The sequence below is a fragment of the Barbus barbus genome (genome assembly GCF_936440315.1).
Source record: "Barbus barbus genome assembly, chromosome: 41".
Taxonomy (NCBI): domain Eukaryota; kingdom Metazoa; phylum Chordata; class Actinopteri; order Cypriniformes; family Cyprinidae; genus Barbus; species Barbus barbus.
In genome coordinates this window covers 23816545-23838189 of record NC_136719.1, presented here as the reverse complement: position 1 = coordinate 23838189, position 21645 = coordinate 23816545, and the positions used below count along the sequence as shown (strand labels likewise).

The 21645-nt window shown below is 37.2% G+C and overlaps 1 protein-coding gene across 3 annotated transcripts in view; it reads left to right on the top strand.

Annotated features, from left to right (window-relative positions):
• The window catches only part of LOC306860647 (uncharacterized protein), a 57085-nt gene that overhangs the window by 2277 nt on the left and 33163 nt on the right, over positions 1-21645 (top strand). For all 3 annotated transcript variants that reach the window (XM_079402454.1, XM_079402455.1, XM_079402456.1), the window contains 7 exons: positions 101-172; positions 257-430; positions 2605-2771; positions 4737-4997; positions 5098-5674; positions 6905-7067; positions 20947-21058. In XM_079402454.1, the coding sequence (XP_079258580.1) occupies positions 101-172; positions 257-430; positions 2605-2771; positions 4737-4997; positions 5098-5674; positions 6905-7067; positions 20947-21058 (1526 nt within the window). The remainder of the gene's footprint in view (positions 1-100; positions 173-256; positions 431-2604; positions 2772-4736; positions 4998-5097; positions 5675-6904; positions 7068-20946; positions 21059-21645) is intronic.

The window sequence follows — 21645 nt, the reverse complement described above, 5'->3', positions numbered from 1 at the left end:
CCTAGTCAAGTTTTGTTAAGGGCCATTTTGCAAAGAGGAAGTATTATTAGATATGTCTTGAACTCTTTGTTTAACATTATCATTGATATCTCTGTTGCAGGAAAAACAGTCACAGTACAACTTCAGTGTTCGTAAGTTCAACCGCTACATATGGCAGAAACGGGTGCTACAGGTGTGTATCTACACACTGAAATACTCTTTTACAGCTCTGGTCTCTAGAAACCACATATGACAAATGCACACATTTTTGCTTCAGATTGATTTCAGCACAAGCCTTTTGTGCAGCATCGAGAAAGGCATTGTGAAACGGCAGCTCTGTTTTTCTGAGGTGAAAAACTGCCATGATGCAGCAGGTACCAGGTTCTCGATTTCGTTTAGAGATCGGTCTGACTATGAGCTGGAAGCTGCGTCCTTAGAGGACAAGCAGCAGGTGAGAACATCACATGCTACAGGGATTGAATTTCAATTCTGTACCGGATCATTAAAGGAATAGTTCCCCCCAAAATGCTAATTTACTCACCCTCAGGCCATGCAAGATGTAGATGAGTTTGTTTATTCACTGGATTTGGAGAAATATAGCATTACATCACCTGCTCACCAATGGATCCTCTGCAATAAATGGGTGCCGTCAGAATGAGAGTCCAAACAGCTGATAAAAATAATCCACAAGTAATCCATATGACTCCAGTCCATCAATTAACATTTTGTGAAGTGAAAAGCTGCATGTTTGTAAGAAAAAAAATCCAACATTAAGGCTTTTTTTCTCAACTTTTTTCATAATATAACTTTTTCCAGTGAAAAAGTTATCTTGTCTAAATCAGGAGAGAAATATGCACAGATCAAGCATATCTGAAAATAGTCCAAAACAGTTCTAAACATAGATGTTGGTAAATTTTCTAGACTTTTCCACTAGAGAAAGCAAAATAATAGTTTATCAACTCATAGTTTGTCCAAAAGCAGCAGTTTAAATTTAAAATTCCTTAAAGGGGTCAACGGATGCCCATTTTCCACAAGTTGATATGATTATTTTTGTTCATAATGAAAAGTGTATAACACCTTGGTTAAACATTTCTCAATGATAAGTGTAAAAAACACCCTTTTTTACTCTGTCAAAATTAGCTCTGTTTTCAGCAAGCCATTTTAGTCCACGTTCCTTTAAATGCTAATGAGCTCTCCTCCGAGGGGTGATGAGTTTAAAAAAAAAAAGGTAATCCACTGCGTCTTCTGCGGCTCAGATGCAGTGGCGGCTCGTGGGTTTTAAAATAGAGGAGGCACACTAATTGGCCTGGGGATCTCTGCTGATTAATATTATTAACATATTTGAGTAACAACTTTAAAGTGGCTTTTTGGTTGCTTTTAGTCAGAAAACATAAAGAAAAGGACTCATACAGCAAAATAATATAATTGCACTTACCTGGCCTATCACCTGTATTATGCCATTTAATTAAGCTGCGACTGCCGTGGCCTATATCCAGCTTCTCCCTTTATTTTTACATTTACATTTATTAATTTAGCTGACGCTTTTATCCAAAGCGACTTACAACTGCTATATATGTCAGAGGTCGCACGCCTCTGGAGCAACTAGGGGTTAAGTGTCTTGCTCAGGGACACATTGGTGTCTCACAGTGGATTCGAACCCAGGTCTCTCACACCAAAGGCATGTGTCTTATCCACTGCGCCATCACCACCCCATGTGGTGGTGTATATACCACATATTTAATTTGTATATACACTGTTTGAATGACAGCTTGGTAAATCTGCTGGCGATCAAATATTCAATATCGCTACTCATCATAAGTACTCGGTACATTATAAATGCAGCGGGTGACGTTCAAACTAATATCAGGTAATTTACGTCTCTATAATGATTGGTTGATATACCAGGAGGGAGGCTATGTTTCTTTTCTCAACACTTCTCAGCTCTGAAAGTGAACACTCGATGGTGATTGACTATTTTTTTTACCAACGGAGGCACGAGAGCTCAGCGCTCCCCCGGCCTCCCCCTCCCCTTCTCTATCACTTAGTGGTTGTAATTGCATCAGCAGATTCGCCACATTCGCGTTTCTCAATAGAAAGGCATCACTTTCCAACTTCAGTAGCATGTTATGATATTACAGCTGTGAAATTACAAACAAAAAATACACATTTTGAGACATGAACTGAAATGAATTGTGAATTTTATTAACATTAAATCGTCCTCCTCCTCCCATTTTCATCTCAAAATTTTGGGGAGGCCATGACCCCTTTAATGATGGATTTGTTTCTTACAAACATGCAGCTTTTCACTTCATAGAATATTAATTGATGGACTGTAGTCATATGGATTACTTGTGGATTATTTTAATCAGCTGTTTGGACTCTTCTGACGGCACCCATTCACTGCAGAAAATCCATTGGTGAGCAAGTGATGTAATGCTACATTTCTCCAAGAAACTCATGTACATCTTGAATGGCCTGAGGGTGAGTACATTTTTAGCAAAAATATTTATTTAAATACATAACAAATCTGCTGCCCTTTCTAAATCATTATTATTATTATGAGTTTGCATGTTTGTTTGATGATAATAGATCAAATTGTGCTTCTGATGACTATCTCACCTTCAGATCATGCAGCTGGTAAATCAGGTCATCTACAGTAACATATACAGCCCTCTTGTGAACGGGAACTATGTTGAAATGCAAACTTCACACTTGCCTCCAACTCCTGACAACCTCAAAGAGGGCCATCTATTACTGCAGAGAGGAGGACTGGCATCATTCAAATGGAAGAAGTATGACCATTTTTCACTCTGTTTTGTCTGCTTCTTGTAGACTACCGCTTAGCAGTTGTTATACTAGTTAGACTGGAACATAAGTCACAAACATCTTATCACTTTCAAATCATCTTTAGGCCATGTTTATTAACATTTTAGTGGTGCTTGCTGATTTAAACTTTTTAAACAAACTATAAGTATTAAATTAGAGTATGCTACTTTTCTGAGTAATATTAAATTTGTATTTATTTATTTATTTTACCTAAAACAGGTGAAAAAAAATCCCTTAGGCATACATTGGATCATAAATATGAACTATAGGGGCTGGATTCACTAAAATCAGAAGTTAAGACATTTCTTAAGATAAATATAAAGTTTGTATGTGAGAATCCTCTTAAGTGCAATCCTTGAAAAATTCAAGCTATTGTTCTTAAGAACATTCTATTTTTTTCTTAAGAAAATGACAATGTTATCTGATTGAAATAATGACTGAAGACGGAAGAAAATCACTTCAAAGGCTGTCTTTTTGCACTGCCTACATATTACCGTAATAATCATAACAAGCTATTTTCGTCATTACCTGTTTGACGGGTGTTTGGCACTTGGCCTCGCATCGTTTAATGCACTGTGAATTTATTAGTTTATTTACCTACCTTATTTTTCAATGCGGAAGCTGTTTTCTGTAAATGTGCAAGACATCTGGTTCATTAGTCGCTATAGGGAAATAACGAGAAGAATAAAAAAGTGCAGTAAAGAGAACTGTTTGCACTACAAGGAAATGTATTAAAATTATATGATACTGAAAGAAACACCAGTTTGCAATATCAAGCAGCAAAACAAGCTGGTTTTTACAGCTAAAAATAGCTGGAAGCTATTGACACCTGAAGCCAGACACATTAAATTTAGAAATAGCTGTGCCCACTCTTCTGGGAAAAATAAATTCAACAAACTCCCTATTTGACTTAGTTTTGACTGAGTTTTGACTGAATTTTAAACTTAACAAAAAGTTGCGTAATCCTGCCTAATCATTATTTATATTATTGATCATTGGTGTGTTAATCTGAATAATCAGATTAAATCTGAAATATCCTTTAGGGATTTAAGACAAGTCTGAGACTATTTTAATTTTAAGAATATATTTTTGTTGATTTTTAAGAAGGTCATTTTCAAGAATTTGAAAATGTTTTGTCATAAGAACAATTTTAAGTGGAAAGATAAGAACATTCTTAAGTATTTTTGGGAATACAAAATATGCCAAAAAAGTTATTTCAAAATAAAACGAAGCGAAAATATATAATTTTCTGAAGAATTTTATTCTTCATATTGATTCGTAAATTCATCCTCAGAATATCAGCATCAACCTTGCAACCACACCAGACAGACACACTCTAGCAATAATGTAGATCTCATAGCAATGTGCTAAAAAACGCTGTAGGGCCTGCATAACAACAATCTCGCAAGCTCACAATACAACCTAGCAGTGTCACAGCAAGTTGTTTACTGGAAGCACCACAACATTTCATTTTCTTTATTGCATAATTGTTTTGTTAATAGTTTAAATAGACAATATGCTGGCAGTAGAAGCAGTGTGCGATTTGTACAATGACTTTCAGGGAAATTAAAAGTTATGTTAACCCCTCTAGATACCTCTAGACTTTTTAAACAAGTAGGTTTTTTTATATATTTGTGATATGGGAATGTATAATAAGTAAATAATTAAATGCATTAAAAAACTATGCAACTTGGCCAAATTATTTTTGAAACATTATATATATAGAGAGAGAAATCTGTGTACACAACTGTTCAAAAGTTCCGAAGGACAATACATTTATTCATCAAAGATGCAGTAAATTTATCAAATATAACAGTAAAGACATTTTAATGTTAAAAAATATTTATATTTATTATAAATAATTAATATATTCGACAATAATATATTATAATATATAATATTTAAGATTATGGTATGTTTTGCACTCCTAGATACGAGGCTAATCTTCAGACTGCTCAGCTGACCTTGTTCCCAGTCACTCAGCAGTCTGCCAGGACTGATGCACGTGTGTCTGTTTCCTCCAACGAATCTTTCTGGAGTCTCTCAGACATTTATGCCAGTGTGGATGATATGAGCTGTACTGGGGGTGATGGGGCAGCTCTTGTCATCCATCTCTCCGACAGTAATGTCAGGGTGGACACCCCTTGCAACACAGACACCTTCACATTGCACAACGACAAGAATGTCTTCGTGTGAGTCGAGTGCACTTTCAGTGGCTGATCTTGACCTCTCAGTAAATAATAGTCAAGAGTAAATGTTTGTGACCGAACATATCGCTTTTGTCTTTGTCAGGTTCCGAATACCAAAAAGCGACCAAATGACCCCAGAGACCATAACAAATGAGCGAGATGCCTGGGTGAATGCGATCAAACAGCTATGTGTGGACTGGAAGCGAAAGTCACATCTTGAACACTTCTATGAAGCCCCAGAAAAAGATCTCACTGATGTTACAGAGTCAGAAAGTAAGACACAAGACAACCATGTGCCACTCGCACCTCCACCGGTGCCACATTCACTGAGACCACGCTTGCCCAGAACATTCCCAAATGTTTCTGCAGCTTTTCCAGCAGCACCAGAGCCAGAAACCGCTTCCCAGGAAGCATCAGAAGCAGAACTGAAGCCAACCCTTACAGCACAGAGCAGAGCTGTGCACAAGCCAGACCGGACGCCCTCAGCAGTGCCCATGACCTCACCAGTGGCCACGTGCTCACCACCGGCTACGTTTGTTTTGCCCCCGCCATTGCCTGTGCTGTCAGCAGTGCCAGGTCCTGTCCCTCCTGCCCCTTTGCCCCCTCCGCTGCCCATGAAATCCAAGCCGCTTTCAGAGAGGACAAAAGCTTTTCACTGGGACCTGGTGGTTCAGGATAAGGTATCAGCTTATGCGTTCTGTTTTATATTTGGAAGGGCTCCAGATTTTTGGTCAGACAAGTGTCATTGTGATTCTATTATAGTTATTTTTAATATTTATAATTATTTTGTTTACTTTTCATTTTTTGTTTTAATTTTAATTTTAGGCAACCTTTTAGTATTTATTGTTTTTTTTTTATTATTATTATTTAAAAATATGATAGTTTTTATGAATATTGTCTATTGTAGTTTCATTGTAATTTTAAAGTTTTAGTAAATATTTTCAATTTGAGTCAATATATGTACATTTTACAGTATATAAAATAGAAATGAGAAATGTTGCTTTAGCAACTACTTGAGATAAAATACGTAGTTATTTTTTTTTATAGGTACAGTATTTTATTTCGGTCTATGTTTATTTTATTTCAAATAACAAAAAGGTTTTTTTATAGTGTTAGCTTTAGTTGTTGTTAACTATAATAACCCTGGGTCAATCAAAATACCATTTAAGACATTTTAGTATAAATGCATTTGTACAATATCAAAATTGCTAAATTAATTGTTAGATAATTATTTAAGATTATGACCAAGTCAAGTCTAGTCACCTTTATTTATATAGCGCTTTTAACAATACAGATTGTGTCAAAGCAACTTTCCAATATCAAAATAGGAAAAAAGTGTGTCAATAATGTAAAATGACAAGATTAAACACTCAATTTTCAGTTAAAGGCATTACATTATTAAATTCAGTGATGTCATCGTCCAGCTCAGTTCAGTTTAAATAGTATCTGTGCAATCAAGTCGACGATATCGCTGGAAATTGTATTTGAAGAAGTCTCTTATGCCCACCAAGGCCGTCTTTATTTGATCAAAAATACAGTAAAACCGTAATATTCTAAAATATTATTACAATAGCAACTAGCTATTTTTAAGGATTTTTAAAAATATATATAGTTGTAAAAATTGGATTTAAAATGCAAATGACCATTTTTATTTTTGGTGAAAAAAGCCCCTACATGGGGCTCATTTTTGTTAAGTGTGTGTGATGATGTTGTTTGCTTATGAATTCACTTGCATATTGCAATCGCAGCATGGTTGTCTCATCAGTAAAATAGTTGTTGCGCTAAATCTGTTTCCTAATATGTGATCATTTTTATGCCCGCTGAACATCACTTGCATTCAAGGCAATGTCTTGATATGAAATAATATAATATGAAATAATGGAGGTATTGACTGTTCCCTGCATTTGCAGATCGAGAAGTCGATGTGGTCTCGCAGGAACCCCAGGAAGATTGAAATTGACACCTCGCGCTTGTATGAGCTGTTTGGAGTGAGAGAGACAAGTCACGTCGGCAGATCAGAGTCCGTCAGTACTATGGAAATCATGTTGAACTCAAAAATCGCTCACAATTTCAGTAAGTATTTATGCGTTTTTGAAGATTCTCTTGAATCTTTTATCCAGCAACTATGAGATTTTGACCTCAGGTCATTAGCCAAATCTTTAAATGAAAACTGCCCTTTCACCCTTAAAATATAGAAAATCACAACCTGGATATATTTCAAAAAATGTTTGGAAAGGCTCGAGGATGAGTAAATGATGGCAGATTTACATTTTTAGGCGAGATATTACTGTAAAGTAAGAGGATCACGGCCTTATGTTGTTGCTTGAGGAGCTGTGGCTGGTTATAAATGGTGTATTTGTTGTAGAAGTTGTGGAATCAGTCATGGTGGGTGGGTTATTGATCTCTGTGGAAGGATTAGAACAGCAACAGAGAGGACCATTAAAAACCTCTCGTGGATTGACTGAATAACAATAGATCTGACTAAACAATTTGCGCATAGTTTAGTCCTCAATAGATTTTAAAGTTTGAAAACACACTATGAATTAAAAAGCAAGCTTTTTAGCAGACAGCCGTACCGATTACTCTGTTTCTTTTGCTTATGTGCTTATTAGAGGTGTTTGCTAAGGCAGACTTCATTGTTAATGTTGGTTATACTTTTTCACAACCCAATTTGTGCTTAAGACATGAATAATAGCTCAAATTGTGTGACTTGTTTGGAGAGGTGTGCAGGATTTTTATCTGGCAGATGATAAAACAGTCAAATATTGTAATTCAAGTTGCATTTATTGATGTATTTTCAGTACATTTACATTTTTTGATGTATTATATACATGTACATACATACAGACATATATTGTAAGCCCAAGAGTCTGAGATCCCATTGAAAATATGACTCAAAAGTTCATTTAAAGGGATAGTTCACCCAAAAATGAAAATTTGCTCTCCACTTGTTCCAAACCTGTTGAGTTTCTTTCTTATGTTGAGCTCAAACGAAGATATTTTGAAGAGTGTTGGTAACTTAAAAAGTTCACGGCAGCCATTGACTTCAATAGTACTTTTTCCTTACTATGGAAATCAATGGCTACCGTCAACTGTGTGGTTACCAACATTCTTCAAAATATCTTCTTTTGTGCTTAACAGAAGAAAGAAACTCATATAGGTTTGGAACAACTTAATTTTTAAACCTTTAATCCTAGAAACAAACATATTCATTATCATACTTTATGGGGTATTTAGCATTCTTTGAAAATTAAGTTATGCAAATACAGAAAAAAATGCTCAGGAACAATTTACATATTGACTGAAAACCTGATAAAACCTCAATGCTGACATCTGAACATGTCACACAAGCTACATCTAGGTGGCAGTGTTGCATTAAACTGACAAATTGACTACTTGGAAATTGGAGTATAAAAAAGTTACTGCAATATTCCTGTGCCCTCTAAGTGATACTAAAGCATGGGATATGTTGATTTATCACACTGGGTTTCAAGTGTTCTGTTGAAAATAACTCTTTGTGATGCTTGTTTCCCGGAAGCCAAGCTTTATCATACATAAGAAGCATGTTGATGTTCTCTCAAGCGTGTCAGAGACAGCACAGAGCATGTGTTATTTTTTGAGCACCTTGTTTATTTCTTATGTTATGTTGCTTTGTGGTGGACTTGAATAGCTTTAGAAGCTTTGCAATTCTTTTTTACATGGTGTTCACCGACTTAAAAAAACCCATTAAAACTGATTTGCAAATGGAAGTAGGTCCTTGTGATCTCGTCTGTTAATGTTTAAAGCTTCCCTAGCAGTGTTATACAAATTTGAGGCCACATTTTTATGCTTGATTGTTGGATTCTAATAGGCAGCCATCATTGTATGTCCCCAAAGTGCACTTAAACTAAATTGCGAGTTGAAAAGGGTTACCGTTACCTTGCCCATGCAAAGTTTTACACTAAAACATTTCCACAAATTTTTCATTCTGTTTTCACCTTAGCACTTCACAAAGAGGTAAATCAAGGCCTCGTCTGCTTTGGAAAAGAAAAGAGATTGGATTTCAAAAGCAGGCAAATCCCTGTAAATCTGAACGACAACAATAACACCGGCAGCAAGCAGTTTCTCACGCAGGTGCCTCAATTAGGGAAGCGGTATGAAAAATGCATGGCACCCTTACTAGCCTGCATGTCAGCTATCTCTTCCCTTCCAAGTGTCCTCTTCCTCTTCCCCTGTCTCTGACAAGTTGCGGCGGCAGGCAATCAGGGCCCGGAGGAGCCCCCAGGCAATTTATCTCTCAGCCAGTCTACCACGAAGGGGCAAAGGGCTATGGAGCTCGGCAAAATGATAATGCCTCCTCAGATGAATATTGCATGTTGATCAGTAATAACTCCGAAAACTCCCCCGACTGCATGGAAAAGGAAAGAGACTCGCGGGGTGATTGAGCTCGTAGGGGCTCCTGCATGATGTGAAGGAAATGCCTGCATGATTTACCCCATCCCGATTGTCCCGTCATATCAGTATTATACCATATATTGTTTATGTATCTTTACGGATTTCGCCGAAGCATTACACAACAAACCGGCGGTTAGAAATGCGACGCCTTAGCTGGTTTCATTTCTACATAGCTTTACTCCACAGAGGCACAGACATTGTAGCAGACAGTTTAAAGTTGCTCTGATGGCTATGCGGTGAAAATACAGATGGGTGAATTATGGGATTGTGCATTGCACTCGTGTCCAAAACTATTACAAATCATCGCTTAGTGAGGTTTATTTGAATATAGAGTATATGTGATATTATTATCTTTGCTCCAAAACATAGTGAGTGGCCCACACAAGCAGTAATTTAAATCAATATGCAAAAATTTTTCTTCGTTTTTAGTAATATTTTTTTTTTAGTAGTTACTTAAGGCTGCATTTATTCGATCAAAAATACAGAAAAAATAGTAGAAATGTGAAATGTTATTACAATTTAAATAACTTCTTTCTATTCAGATATATTTAAAGGTGCACTAAGCAATTTTTGAAAAACTCTTTTTACCGCCGTGTCGGACCATGTCCCAAAACAGACTTGCAGCCAATCGGCAGTAAGGGGCGTGTCTTGTATAGAGAGAAGAGAGCGCTCAATTTGAGTGCACAGAACGGATATTAGCAGATCGACTATAGATAAAAAAAAGAGGAAAATATCGGAGGAACAAAACATTAAAAAGAAGGGATACCATCCGGCAAGAGGTAGGACCCACGTAAATATCGGAACAGCTTTCCAGCGGTGGAGAGAACTCAAGGAGCGGGAAGGGTTCGAATCGGATGCCGAGGTTGCGTTGTTTCTTTTTTATAGGTGAGTAACGTTGGTTTTGCATTGTTTCACACAACTTATCCGTGTTGACTTTTGTTTGAATATGCTTGTGCCATCTTCGCGTGTTTCTGTGATCATTGTTGCCATGGATGCGTACGTACGTGTGAGGCGGAGATATCAAAATAGAGGCGAGGCCCTGTTTGGGTATGGGCGTGTTTGTTTGTTTTGGTGCTTTCAAATATCAACATCTTTTGGCAAAAATCACTTAGTGCACCTTTAAAAGTTATTTATTATGTTGATGCAAAGCTTAATTTTCAGCATCATTTTGTTCATTATATCTACTTTTTTAGAGTCTTGATATAATTTAACAAGTGTATGTCCTAATAATGTGACAAACTTAAAGACTATTCTGCTGCCAGACTCTTTTGAGGACTCTGCTGAGACTTAAAGCCATCATTAGTAGCAGGGCTTTTATCCAGAGGACAGTTTTATTGCTTAGAGGTTGCTCTTTCATGTCTGTGGAGATCTGTGTGAGATCTCTGACTTTTAATTGCAGAATTTGGTGTCTTGAAAAATCTGAGCACAGTTTGAGATTTCTTTTTAAGTCTAGAGTTGACACATGTGAAATATTAGATTACTGATTCTTCCTTCTTCCGTCTTAGGAGATCGTTAGTTTTTTTTCTGCCACAGGTAATGTTATGCATATACAAAAGTTTGAGACCACATGGGAAACCTTGTTTATTCAATCAGGAAATAATCTGAAAGTTTTAGGATTTTGAAAAATGTTATGCTATAGATTTTCTTTACTTAATAAGAATTATTTCAGCTTCTACAGATTGTATTTCTACATCACTATATTCAAATTAGCTATTTTGCATGTGAACTTTGTACAAAGGGTCAGATTTTCATGCTACCAATGGAGCACAAGATGCTCTTTGAAAGATCTCAAATTATCCCGGATAATGATGAGTGTTGCTTCCATTAAAGCTGGAGTACCAAATATGAAATCATTCTGCATTTTATGTAATTTTTTTTATTTAACCCTTTCACTCGTTTTACTGATAAAGAGCATTTTCACTAATGATCTTGGACTTTTAGACCCACTATTCACGTAAATGTTCTCATTTTTAATCATCTTTCTTGTGTATAGAGAGTTATAGCTAATGGCTTTAAAGTGAACAGCACCCTTTGAGCCCAGTCCTCAAACAATGCTGGAACCACATTCTTCATAAATAAAGCAAAAAGTTCTGGCTATTTCTGAAATCAAGGGCTGAATCATAGCCCTCCATTTCCATGTATTTTTTTTTGCTCCCGCTGCATATACCACCCATAAAGAAAATAAATTACTAATTGAAAACCTATGATTAGAGTCGCAATTAAGGCTTGAAAACTTTTCATACGGGTTCGGCTGTTCAGCTGGTGGTGAATCAGGAGTGAGGAACGGTAGTCTGAGCAGCTTTTAGTGCAATCACACACTTAGGAAATAAGGCAAACAGCATATAATTTTACAAAAGTGGCACATAAAAGCACAAGGACAAAATTATATGTTAATGCTTTTGTATAGAATTTAAAGCTTCTTGAAGAACCATTAAATAAAATGCCTTGTTTTTTTGCTGATTTATTATTTTTGAGTTGTAGAATTAGTTTTTTAACAACATAATTGGCTTTGAATTTGTCGTTGTACTAAAGCAAATTAATCAAATGTCATATTTACTTTTTATTAAGAGAACAGCATATCTGAGATCATTCGCTCGGTGCATCGGCAAAAAAAGTTAATGATGCGATGCATTGGTTTAAAAAATGTGCATTGGATACAAGTTGGCATTTGTATCGCGATGCATCGTTTCTAACATATTTGCATCGGTAAAAAACTATTTATTTATATATAATTACACTTTTATTGTTTAGAAAGTGACCAATAATCTGTGACCAATATTTTATATGTATATTTATTTCTCCTCTCGTAACTGTTTCTCAAGCTCGTTCTCTCATCACTGCTGCATGTGAATATGACGAATCACAACAACACTACGGAGACCCGAGGAAAAGTGGGGATTAAAGTCCAAAACCTGACTTGAAATAACCTGACAAATGAATCGGGGCTAAAGCGGTTATAAACAACAATGTTCAAAGTTCACACAAACTAACTAATTTATGCACGCTTTTTCTTAAGCAGCCCTTAATGTCAATCATGGATCAAATCGATCCACCATGGCAAACAGCGATTGTATTTGTGCTGTTTAATGCATTTGAGATGTTTTGTTTTCCTCAGTGCATAACTGACATGTCACGAGTATATTTTTCATATGTAAATGTTAGAAGGTCATGCAAATATATCCATTTTGCTGTCAGGAGTGGGCTTACGCGAGTGGACGAGTGCCGCATCGCGCATGCGTGCTAAAATAGGAACGCAATAATTCTGAGTCAAATATGCATTTTATGACCGCAGTAACTGTAAAGGAACTATTGTAATGCGTAAATAAAAACTAATTGGTAAACTTAGTCTTATGAAACTGGCCTCGAAGCGTTAGAAGTCAGAAGACACATGTTCATTTATGATTTGCTGTCTGTCTGAACCAAAGAAATAAAAGCGATCATATTTTTTTCATTGAATCGTATTTCATCGAATCGCATTGTGTTGAATCGAATTGAAATCGAATCACGCTGCATCGCAACGGGTGAATCGTATCACATCGCATCGCTAGCTGCGTCATGTGTATCTTCAATGTATGGTATCGTTGGCTATGCATCGAGATGCGGATCGCATCGGCCTCAGTTATGGAGATGCACATCCCTTATATATATATTTTTTACTTTTATATATATATATTTATATATATTTAGTTCACTCCAAAATGGGCCAGTAATATTTGCACACTGTCACTTAACTTCTGCTGCTTGAGTAAAGATCATTATGAAAATAATATTATCCACAGAAGAGATGCAGATTTTGCAATAAATAATTAAAATAAATAAATATATAAATAGACTGCAGCAACTGACATTTTGTCAGAACCTCTAGTAAATTACATGCAATTTTGGGTACCACTTTATTTTAAGATGTCATAATACAGAGTAATTACCTAATTAAGTACTTAGTAGTAGCCGTTGTACTTTTATGAAACAATGTACTTATCATGTAACTAAGTTATGGAACAGCCTGTAATTACAGTTTGTAATTATGTAGGTGTAATAGGCAGCTACTGTTACACATATGTAACAAACAGAGTCTGTTACACTACTAGTACACTTAAGTACAATCTTGATACACTTTATTTTAAGTAGCTTATGCCTGTGTAATATTCTGTAATTTTAATGTAATTAGAAAGGTATTACATGTATTTAAGCGGTACTGGTGGGTTAGATCAAACTAAGGTGCAGCTGGATAAGGTGTATAGTATAGATACAAGTACACTTTTTGTTAACAACTGTTTATTGAATTTTATTCTGTGGAATAGTAAAAAGGCAGCTGTACAAATTTAGAACCACCCCACCCCACCCCAAACCATCTCACCCCCTGGTAGACTTTAAAAAATATAAAATTAAATAAATAATAATAACAAAAATGCATATATTAATATTAATAGATAAACAAATAACAATAAAATAATTTTTTACAAAGATTTTAGAAAAGAAGACACAACATTAAAATATGAATGCCACGAATGAACAGTTTTCACATTAGATCCATGTATACGAGAAGTAGAGAGTTCCATCGAGATAATGTCCAACAAATACACAGTCCAGGTTCGTCTGCCCATTGTGTGAGGAGGATTCCAATGGTTGACCAGCAATTATTTTTGCTGCTGTGAGAGCAGCTGACAGTAAAGATCTTTGTTGGACGGACAAGGTGAAGTCCCAAAAGTCATTCATGGAAAAATGGCGCGGAGTCAAACATATCTCAGTACCCAACAAATACGATAGGTCCAGTGAGGGGCACTCCCCAAAAAACTGCAAAAACATGCCTAAAACTCCTTGGGAACAGAGATTACACTTAGGAGAAGACGGCAGATTAATATAAAAATGTTTCATTGGAGTCAAGTAAAACCTATGCAGCAATTTCCAATGAATCATTTGGTGATTAGGGTTTTTAGAAGACAATTTAAACATACCCCATACCTGATCGGAAAATAAAACATGCACATCCTCATTAAGATCCTTCTCATTAACATCACATACCCCTCCACATGTCACTTTTCGACGTAACTTGCGTTCACTCTCAACCTCCCGGCTATCTGCTATGGTTTCATCTTCGCTTCCCTAAACAGTTATCCTCTCTTGATGCTAACAGTGCTACTGATACTTTCTGTTCCACTCTGACATCTTGTTTAGATACTTTATGCCCCTTATCGTCCAAGCCAGCCCGTACCACCCCTTCTGCCCCTTGGCTATCTGATGTTCTCCAAAAACATTGTTCTAAACTCAGGGCTGTGGAAAGGGTATGGCGCAAATCACAGAATCGTACTGACCTTAATTTATATCGATCACTCCTCTCTGACTTCTCTGCTAATGTTTCCACTGCTAATAAGACATACTATCTTGACAAAATTAACAATTCGCATAACTCTCGCATGCTCTTTAAAATATTTTCCTCCCTCCTTTGTCCTCCTCCTCCCCCTCCTTCATCATCTCTAACAGCTGACGACTTTGCCACATTCATCATTAATACAATTACAAACCTCACTGCACAATTTTCCACACCACAATCTATCAAACACATCTTACCAGCAAACATACACTCGTTCACATCCTTCTCTCCACTCTCTGAGGCAGAAGTCTCTAAACTCATCTTTCCAGTCATCCTATTACCTGTCCGCTTGATCCTATTCCATCTCATCTCCTTCAAGCCATTTCTCCTGCAGTTGTACCTGCACTCACTCACATCGTTAACACATCCTTTCTCACTGGAATGTTTCCCTCAGCATTTAAACAGGCTCATATAACTCCACTTCTTAAACCCACTCTTAACCCAACTCTTTTAGGAAACTATAGACCAGTTTCCCTTCTTCCTTTCATTGCAAAAACACTGGAACGAGTTGTGTTCAACCAAGTCTCTGTCTTTCTCACACAGAACAACCTCCTGGACAGTAACCAATCTGGCTTCAGAAGTAGACATTCGACCGAAACTGCCTTCCTTTCTGTTGTTGAAGCCCTAAGACTTGCAAGAGCGGCTTCCAAATCTTCATTACTTATCTTGCTGGATCTGTCTGCTGCTTTTGATACGGTCAACCATCAGATCCTCTTGCCAACCCTATTGAGAAAGGGCATCTCAGGAACCGCACTCCAGTGGTTTGAGTCTTTCCTCTCTGATAGGTCCTTCAAAGAGGTGAGGTATCCAAGTCGCAACATCTAGCTACTGGGGTGCCTCAGGGCTCAGTTCTTGGACCACTTCTCTTTTCTGTCTACATGGCATCACTAGGTTCTGTCATTCAGAAACATGGTTTTTCATATCACTGCTATGCTGATGACACTCAACTCTACCTCTCATTCCGTCCTGATGATCCGACGATAGCTGCTCGCATCTCATGTCTAACAGATATTTCTTGATGGATAATGGACCATCACCTTCAACTCAACCTAGCTAAGACAGAACTGCTTGTAATTTCAGCTAACCCATCGCTTCATCACAATCTCACCTTCCAGTTAGGCTCATCTACCATAACTCCTTCAAAAACAGCCAGAAACCTTGGAGTTGTGATTGATGATAAGCTGAATTTCTCAGACCACATTGGTAAAACTGCCCGGTCCTGCAGATTTGCATTATACAATATTAAGAAGATGAGGCCCTGTCTCTCAGAATATGCAACACAACTCCTTGTTCAGGCTCTTGTTCTGTCCAGACTTGACTATTGCAATGCTCTCTTGGCAGGTCTTCCAGACAATTCTATTAAACCTCTACAATTAATCCAAAATGCTGCTGCAAGATTAATCTTTAATGAGCCGAAAAGAACGCACGTCACGTCTCTGTTTATCAATTTGCACTGGCTACCAATAGCTGCTCGCATTAAATTCAAGGCATTAATGTTTGCCTACAGAACCACCACTGGCTCTGCACCCCTTTACCTAAATTCATTACTTCAGACTTGTGTGCCCTCTAGAAGCTTGTGTTCTTCAAGTGAACGACACATTATTGTGCCATCCCAAAGATACACAAAAACACTTTCACTGACTTTTTCATTAACTGTTCTCATCTGGTGGAATGAACTGCCCAACTCAATCCGAGCAGTCGAATCCTTACCCATCTTCAAGAAACGGCTAAAAATTAATCTGTTCCATATTTACTTGACCCTCTAACTCTAGAACTCTCTATTCTAATTTTATTTTATCTATGTATCTTTTTATTTAAACAAATAAATAAAATAATTATAATAATTATCTGTACTGCGTTAGGCTAACCATGACTTGTAATAGCACTTGCACGTTGTTGCTCTTTTGTTGGTTTTGATTGCTTCTTATGTCCTCATTTGTAAGTCGCTTTGGATAAAAGTGTCTGCTAAATGACTAAATAAATAAATAAATAAAGATCCTTAGCCAAAACAGTAGTAATAGATAAAGGTTTGTATAAATTCTCAAGAAGAAAGAGCTAGATGACTGAAGCAGAGGAGGGAGATTCCTCAGAAGGAAGGATTAGTTTGCGCAAAGGGTGAAGGTGAACCCGTAGGGCCGATCTAACATGCAAATACATAAAAAACGAGGTGTTTGGCAGATTATATTGAGTTTTAAGATTCTGGAAAGATTTTAAACCACTATCATCATAGATATCTCCCAGAGTTACTTTACTACGAGTCCATTGCGGACAATGAAATGGAGCACTGCCTGACAAAAGGCCATTTTGTAGCTAGTTGTGAACGTCTTTCAACATCCCTCCATGTGGAGAGGAGGTGGGTAACAATGGGACCAAACCGAGATTTACACTGCCTAAGCGGAACTCCCGAAAAAACAAGATGCATCAATTTATATGGATAAACAATAGATTCCTCAATTGCTCTCCAAGACACAGAAGCGTCAGGATCAAACCAAACTGCTCAAGGGGCGGAGGGAAAAGGCTTGAGCATACAGTCTAAAATTAGGGAAAGAAAGACCTCCATGTAATCTACATCATTGTAAGGTAGTCAGTTTAATACGAGGACATTTCCCATCCCATATATACCGTGAAACATATGCATCTAGTTTATTCCAGTAGCCAACCGGTGGTGCGAGAGGAATCATGGAAGAAAATAAATTGATACGTGGGAGAACATTCATTTTAATCACCGATATACAGGCCTGAAAAGAAGTAGGAAGACGAGATCAATTTTCCAAATCTGAGGATACTTTGGCTAGAATACTATTATAGTTTTTTGAGACGATTTCCTGCAGGGAAAAGTTTTGAACCAATGGAATAGATATAGAAAGGGACATGGAATCAATTTTAGAATTGAGTTGAAGTAAACATGACTTACTCCAATTAATTTTAAACCCTGAGAAAGCTCCAAAATGGTCAAATAAATTCAGCACATGAGGAATAGAATGTAACGGCTTCTCCAAAAACAATAAGATATCATCAGCAAACAAAGAAATATGATGATGAGTATTCCGTATGTTATGGGAGAAATAGTTTCAGATTGTTGGACCGCTTGAGCTAAAGGTTCCAAGGATAGGGCAAATAACAGAGGAGACAGCAGGCAACCCTGACGAGTACCTCAATGTATAAAGAATGGGTTAGAGTGAACAGCACCTGTGAGAACAGTGGCTGCTGGATTGGCATACAGAGCTTTTATACTATTTATGAAACTCGATCCTAGACCCAGATGCTGTAGAACAGCCCATAAATAGTTCCATTCTAGCTGGTCAAAAGCTTTCATTGCATCTAGAGATAATACTGCACAAGGAGAGGACAAACTATTCTTTGAATTAATAATGTGATATAACCTGTGTAAGTTATCCAAAGCTGAGCGAGATTTAATGAATCCTGTTTGGTCATGATGAACTAGCATATTAATCAATTTCTCTAGACGACGAGATAGTACTTTAGCATATAATTTAACATCAGTCCCTATCAAAGAAAGTGGCCGGTAACTACAACAAGAAGTCGGATCTTTATCTTTTTTTAACAAGAGAGAAATAACAGCTATATTAATGGATGGGTGAAATGAGCCTTGAGTTACTGACAAATGTATCAAATCTAACATGAGGGGGCCTAAATCCGACCAAAAAGTAGTATACAATTTTCGATTTCCCCTTGTTCATAGATCAAATTGCTGACTCCAGCTCCTGAAGAGTGATCGGTTCAGCCAGGTATTCCGAATCTGAATCTGACAGCCTAGGTAAATCAAGGTTGGACAGAAAAGATGCAAAAGATTCAGGGTCACCATCAAAAGAAGAATTATAGCGGTTAGAGTAAAAAGAGTGAAAGGCGATATTAATGTCATTTGGGTCTGTCATAATAAGCCCAGATTGGGATTTCACAGCTAAAATATTAGCAAACTTTTCTTTGTTGCGTAATCTTAGGGCTAAAAGGTGGCTTGGTCTACTCCCTTGAAAATAGTAATTCTGCCTGGATCTTTCAATGTATTGTCTGAGAAACAACGCTGATTATCTCTAGTCATATTCTTGAGCTGTGATTCCAGTTCTACTATCTTTTTGTGTTGGTTTTTCTGAAGGAAAGAGGCATATTAAATTGAGTTATTCCTTATAAAGTGTTCGAGGATCATACACTGAACCTTGGTTAATTTCAATAAACTCAGCAAATTTATTTCTGAATTTATTTCTTGTAACAATTTAGGGTTAAATCGTTATCTAATGGCACGAGATGGCCGAGGGATCAAAGATAATCTGCACAAATGTCCATCATGATCCGATAGAGATAAACAACAGATATCGGCATCACGAACAGCTGAAGATAAAGAAGTAGAACTCCGTTGCAGGAGTTCTACTTCTACACAAGTTCTACACAAGTTCTACACAAGCCACCTTGTCTTACCAGACAGTGATGAATCTCTATCCGCTCGGAAGTTGGTTAGCCCGTGCAGCTGAATGGCGGAGTCCGGGATGTTGTCGTTTAGCCATCTTTCGGTGAAAACAAACACACAACAATCCCTTGCCTCGTGCTGTGTAAACCGACTGAGTTGAATTAAGTCCAGTTTGTTTTCCAGAGAGCGAACATTTGAGAGCATGAGTGTTGGAAGAGCCGGTCTTGTGGGGTTACCTCTTAGCCTAGCTCATATACCTCCGTGCTTACCATGCTTCCGTCCTCTCTCACACTGCTTGCAACGCTGCCTTGTGCGGGTAGCGTCAGTAGGCGAGGCTGTGGTCTCGAGGTCCGGCTTCAGCAGTAAACAAAGGCCTCGTAGCTTCTCAGTAGAGAGTTGATGTTTGTATGCGTTGCTGATATCCAAAAGACTTTGCGATCATAGATGAGTTCTGGGGTGATTTCCTTATGAGTTAGCGGTAAACTGACACTATTTGGAGACGAACAGACGACATTAAAAGGCATAAAAGCACCGTCTTTGGGACCCGGAGCAGCGTCTGATCGCGCCGCCATCTTAGTTCCATCTTAGCCGCTCAAATTCTCCTCCTCACCGTTCATTAGGACGATATAGACACATGTCCTCATCCAGGCAGTTTTGTAACATTTTATGTTAATTGAAAATTCTTAATTATTGCCCTGATAGTGAAAATGGGAATATATGAATGGGAATATACTTCAGAGATATTTTACTCATAAGAATTTCTAGGGGTGCCAATAATTGTTTCCAACGTGTATTTGAGAAAAACATTTATTTCATAATGATATTTCCCCCCATTTTAAATTCTTATTATCCAACGAAAGGTTAGATTTTGTGAATTTTTTAAATAAAAGATCAAAAGGATTAACAATGCAGATTAACTTTCACAGCCGCCCATGATCATATTTACCAAGGGTGCCAATATTTTTGGCCATGACTGTATATGTATGCATGTATGTATGTATGTATGTGTGTGTGTGTATATATATATATATATATATATATATATATATACACAGAATTAAAACATTTTCTCTAAAATTTTTGTTGTTGTAAAATCATGACCCACCCTTCATTTTTGGCTTGTCGAATATCCTGCTTTGAAATAAGTTGTCTTATAGACACAAACATGATCGTGAATAATGAATACTCAAGCTGTTTTGTGTTTGTGAGGCTGTTGATATTTATGAATGTTGCATGGCCTTCCATGTTCATAAGAATGGGTGAAATCTTAAAATTGCTGAGATTAAATAATATCAGCGATGAAAACCCCTTCTTGTCATAATAGATTGAATACCAATTTGTTCCAGGTTCTGCAAACAGGACAAATAGACTTAACATTGTAATTGTACGCTTGAACCTGGTGCCACTCAATCAAAGTATGAATATGTTGTGGTAATGAGCGTTTCCTTTTTTTATGTTTGTAACTTCAGCATAGCCAGGTTTATTAGGTAAAATAAAATTCCCATCAATTCAGGTTTTGTACAATGCAAATCAGCATGCATCTGGCCTTTGGTTCGTGTAGAGAGAGGTAATTAAGCACACAACCCTTTTGTCTTCAAAATGCGCTTGGAGTTTTCCATCGCAGGTGGGAAGAGCTGCTGTCAGGAGAGCTTGTTTCAAGTGTTGCTCAAGACTGAACGTTTATGTGTGTGTGTGTGTAACTTTATTATGTGTCGTCCCCACAGATATTTTCCTCAAAAGTTTCCCCGTGCATCCAAAAGAGCTCAAGGACAAATTGTTGATTATAAATGAAGAGGAAGGGGGTCTCTCCGACGAGCATATTGCATCTCTCAGGAGGTAAGAGGAGACAAAGCAGCCTGCCAAACTCCACACCTGACACAATAGTTCATCTCTTCACAAGTTGTGGCATATGTGTATTTTAAGTAGGGCTGTATTTTGATTGATTAATTGTTGCTCTGTGAACATGTGCAGACGTCGTGTTTGGCTGCTTTTTTCAGTATCTCTTAGCATGACCTCCACGTTTGTAAGACAGCTTCTCAGCTTAAGTTAAGTTTAAAAATGTGTGCTGAATATTTATGAATTTCATGCTGATCCAAGGTAGTTTATGCTTGTCTGGTGCATCTTTAACTGTGCTGAAAATGAATTTGTTTTTCCTGCTCGGAAATTGCTTGTAAATCTCTCATTATGCTATATTATCACCAAATCCAGGATTCAATCTTTTTGTCAACTAGTTTTCATTTATTTAGCACAGGTTTTGAAACTGGTTGGACGTGGCCTCATTGATCTGAGCTAACCTTATTTTTAAATGTGAAAAAAATTATTATTTGTGGATAATTTTGTCAATATTCAAAAACTGAGGTGCCTAAACTCGGATCAGTTTTTTTCTCCAAAAAGAAATCCAAAACCTGTGGGGAAACAAGTTG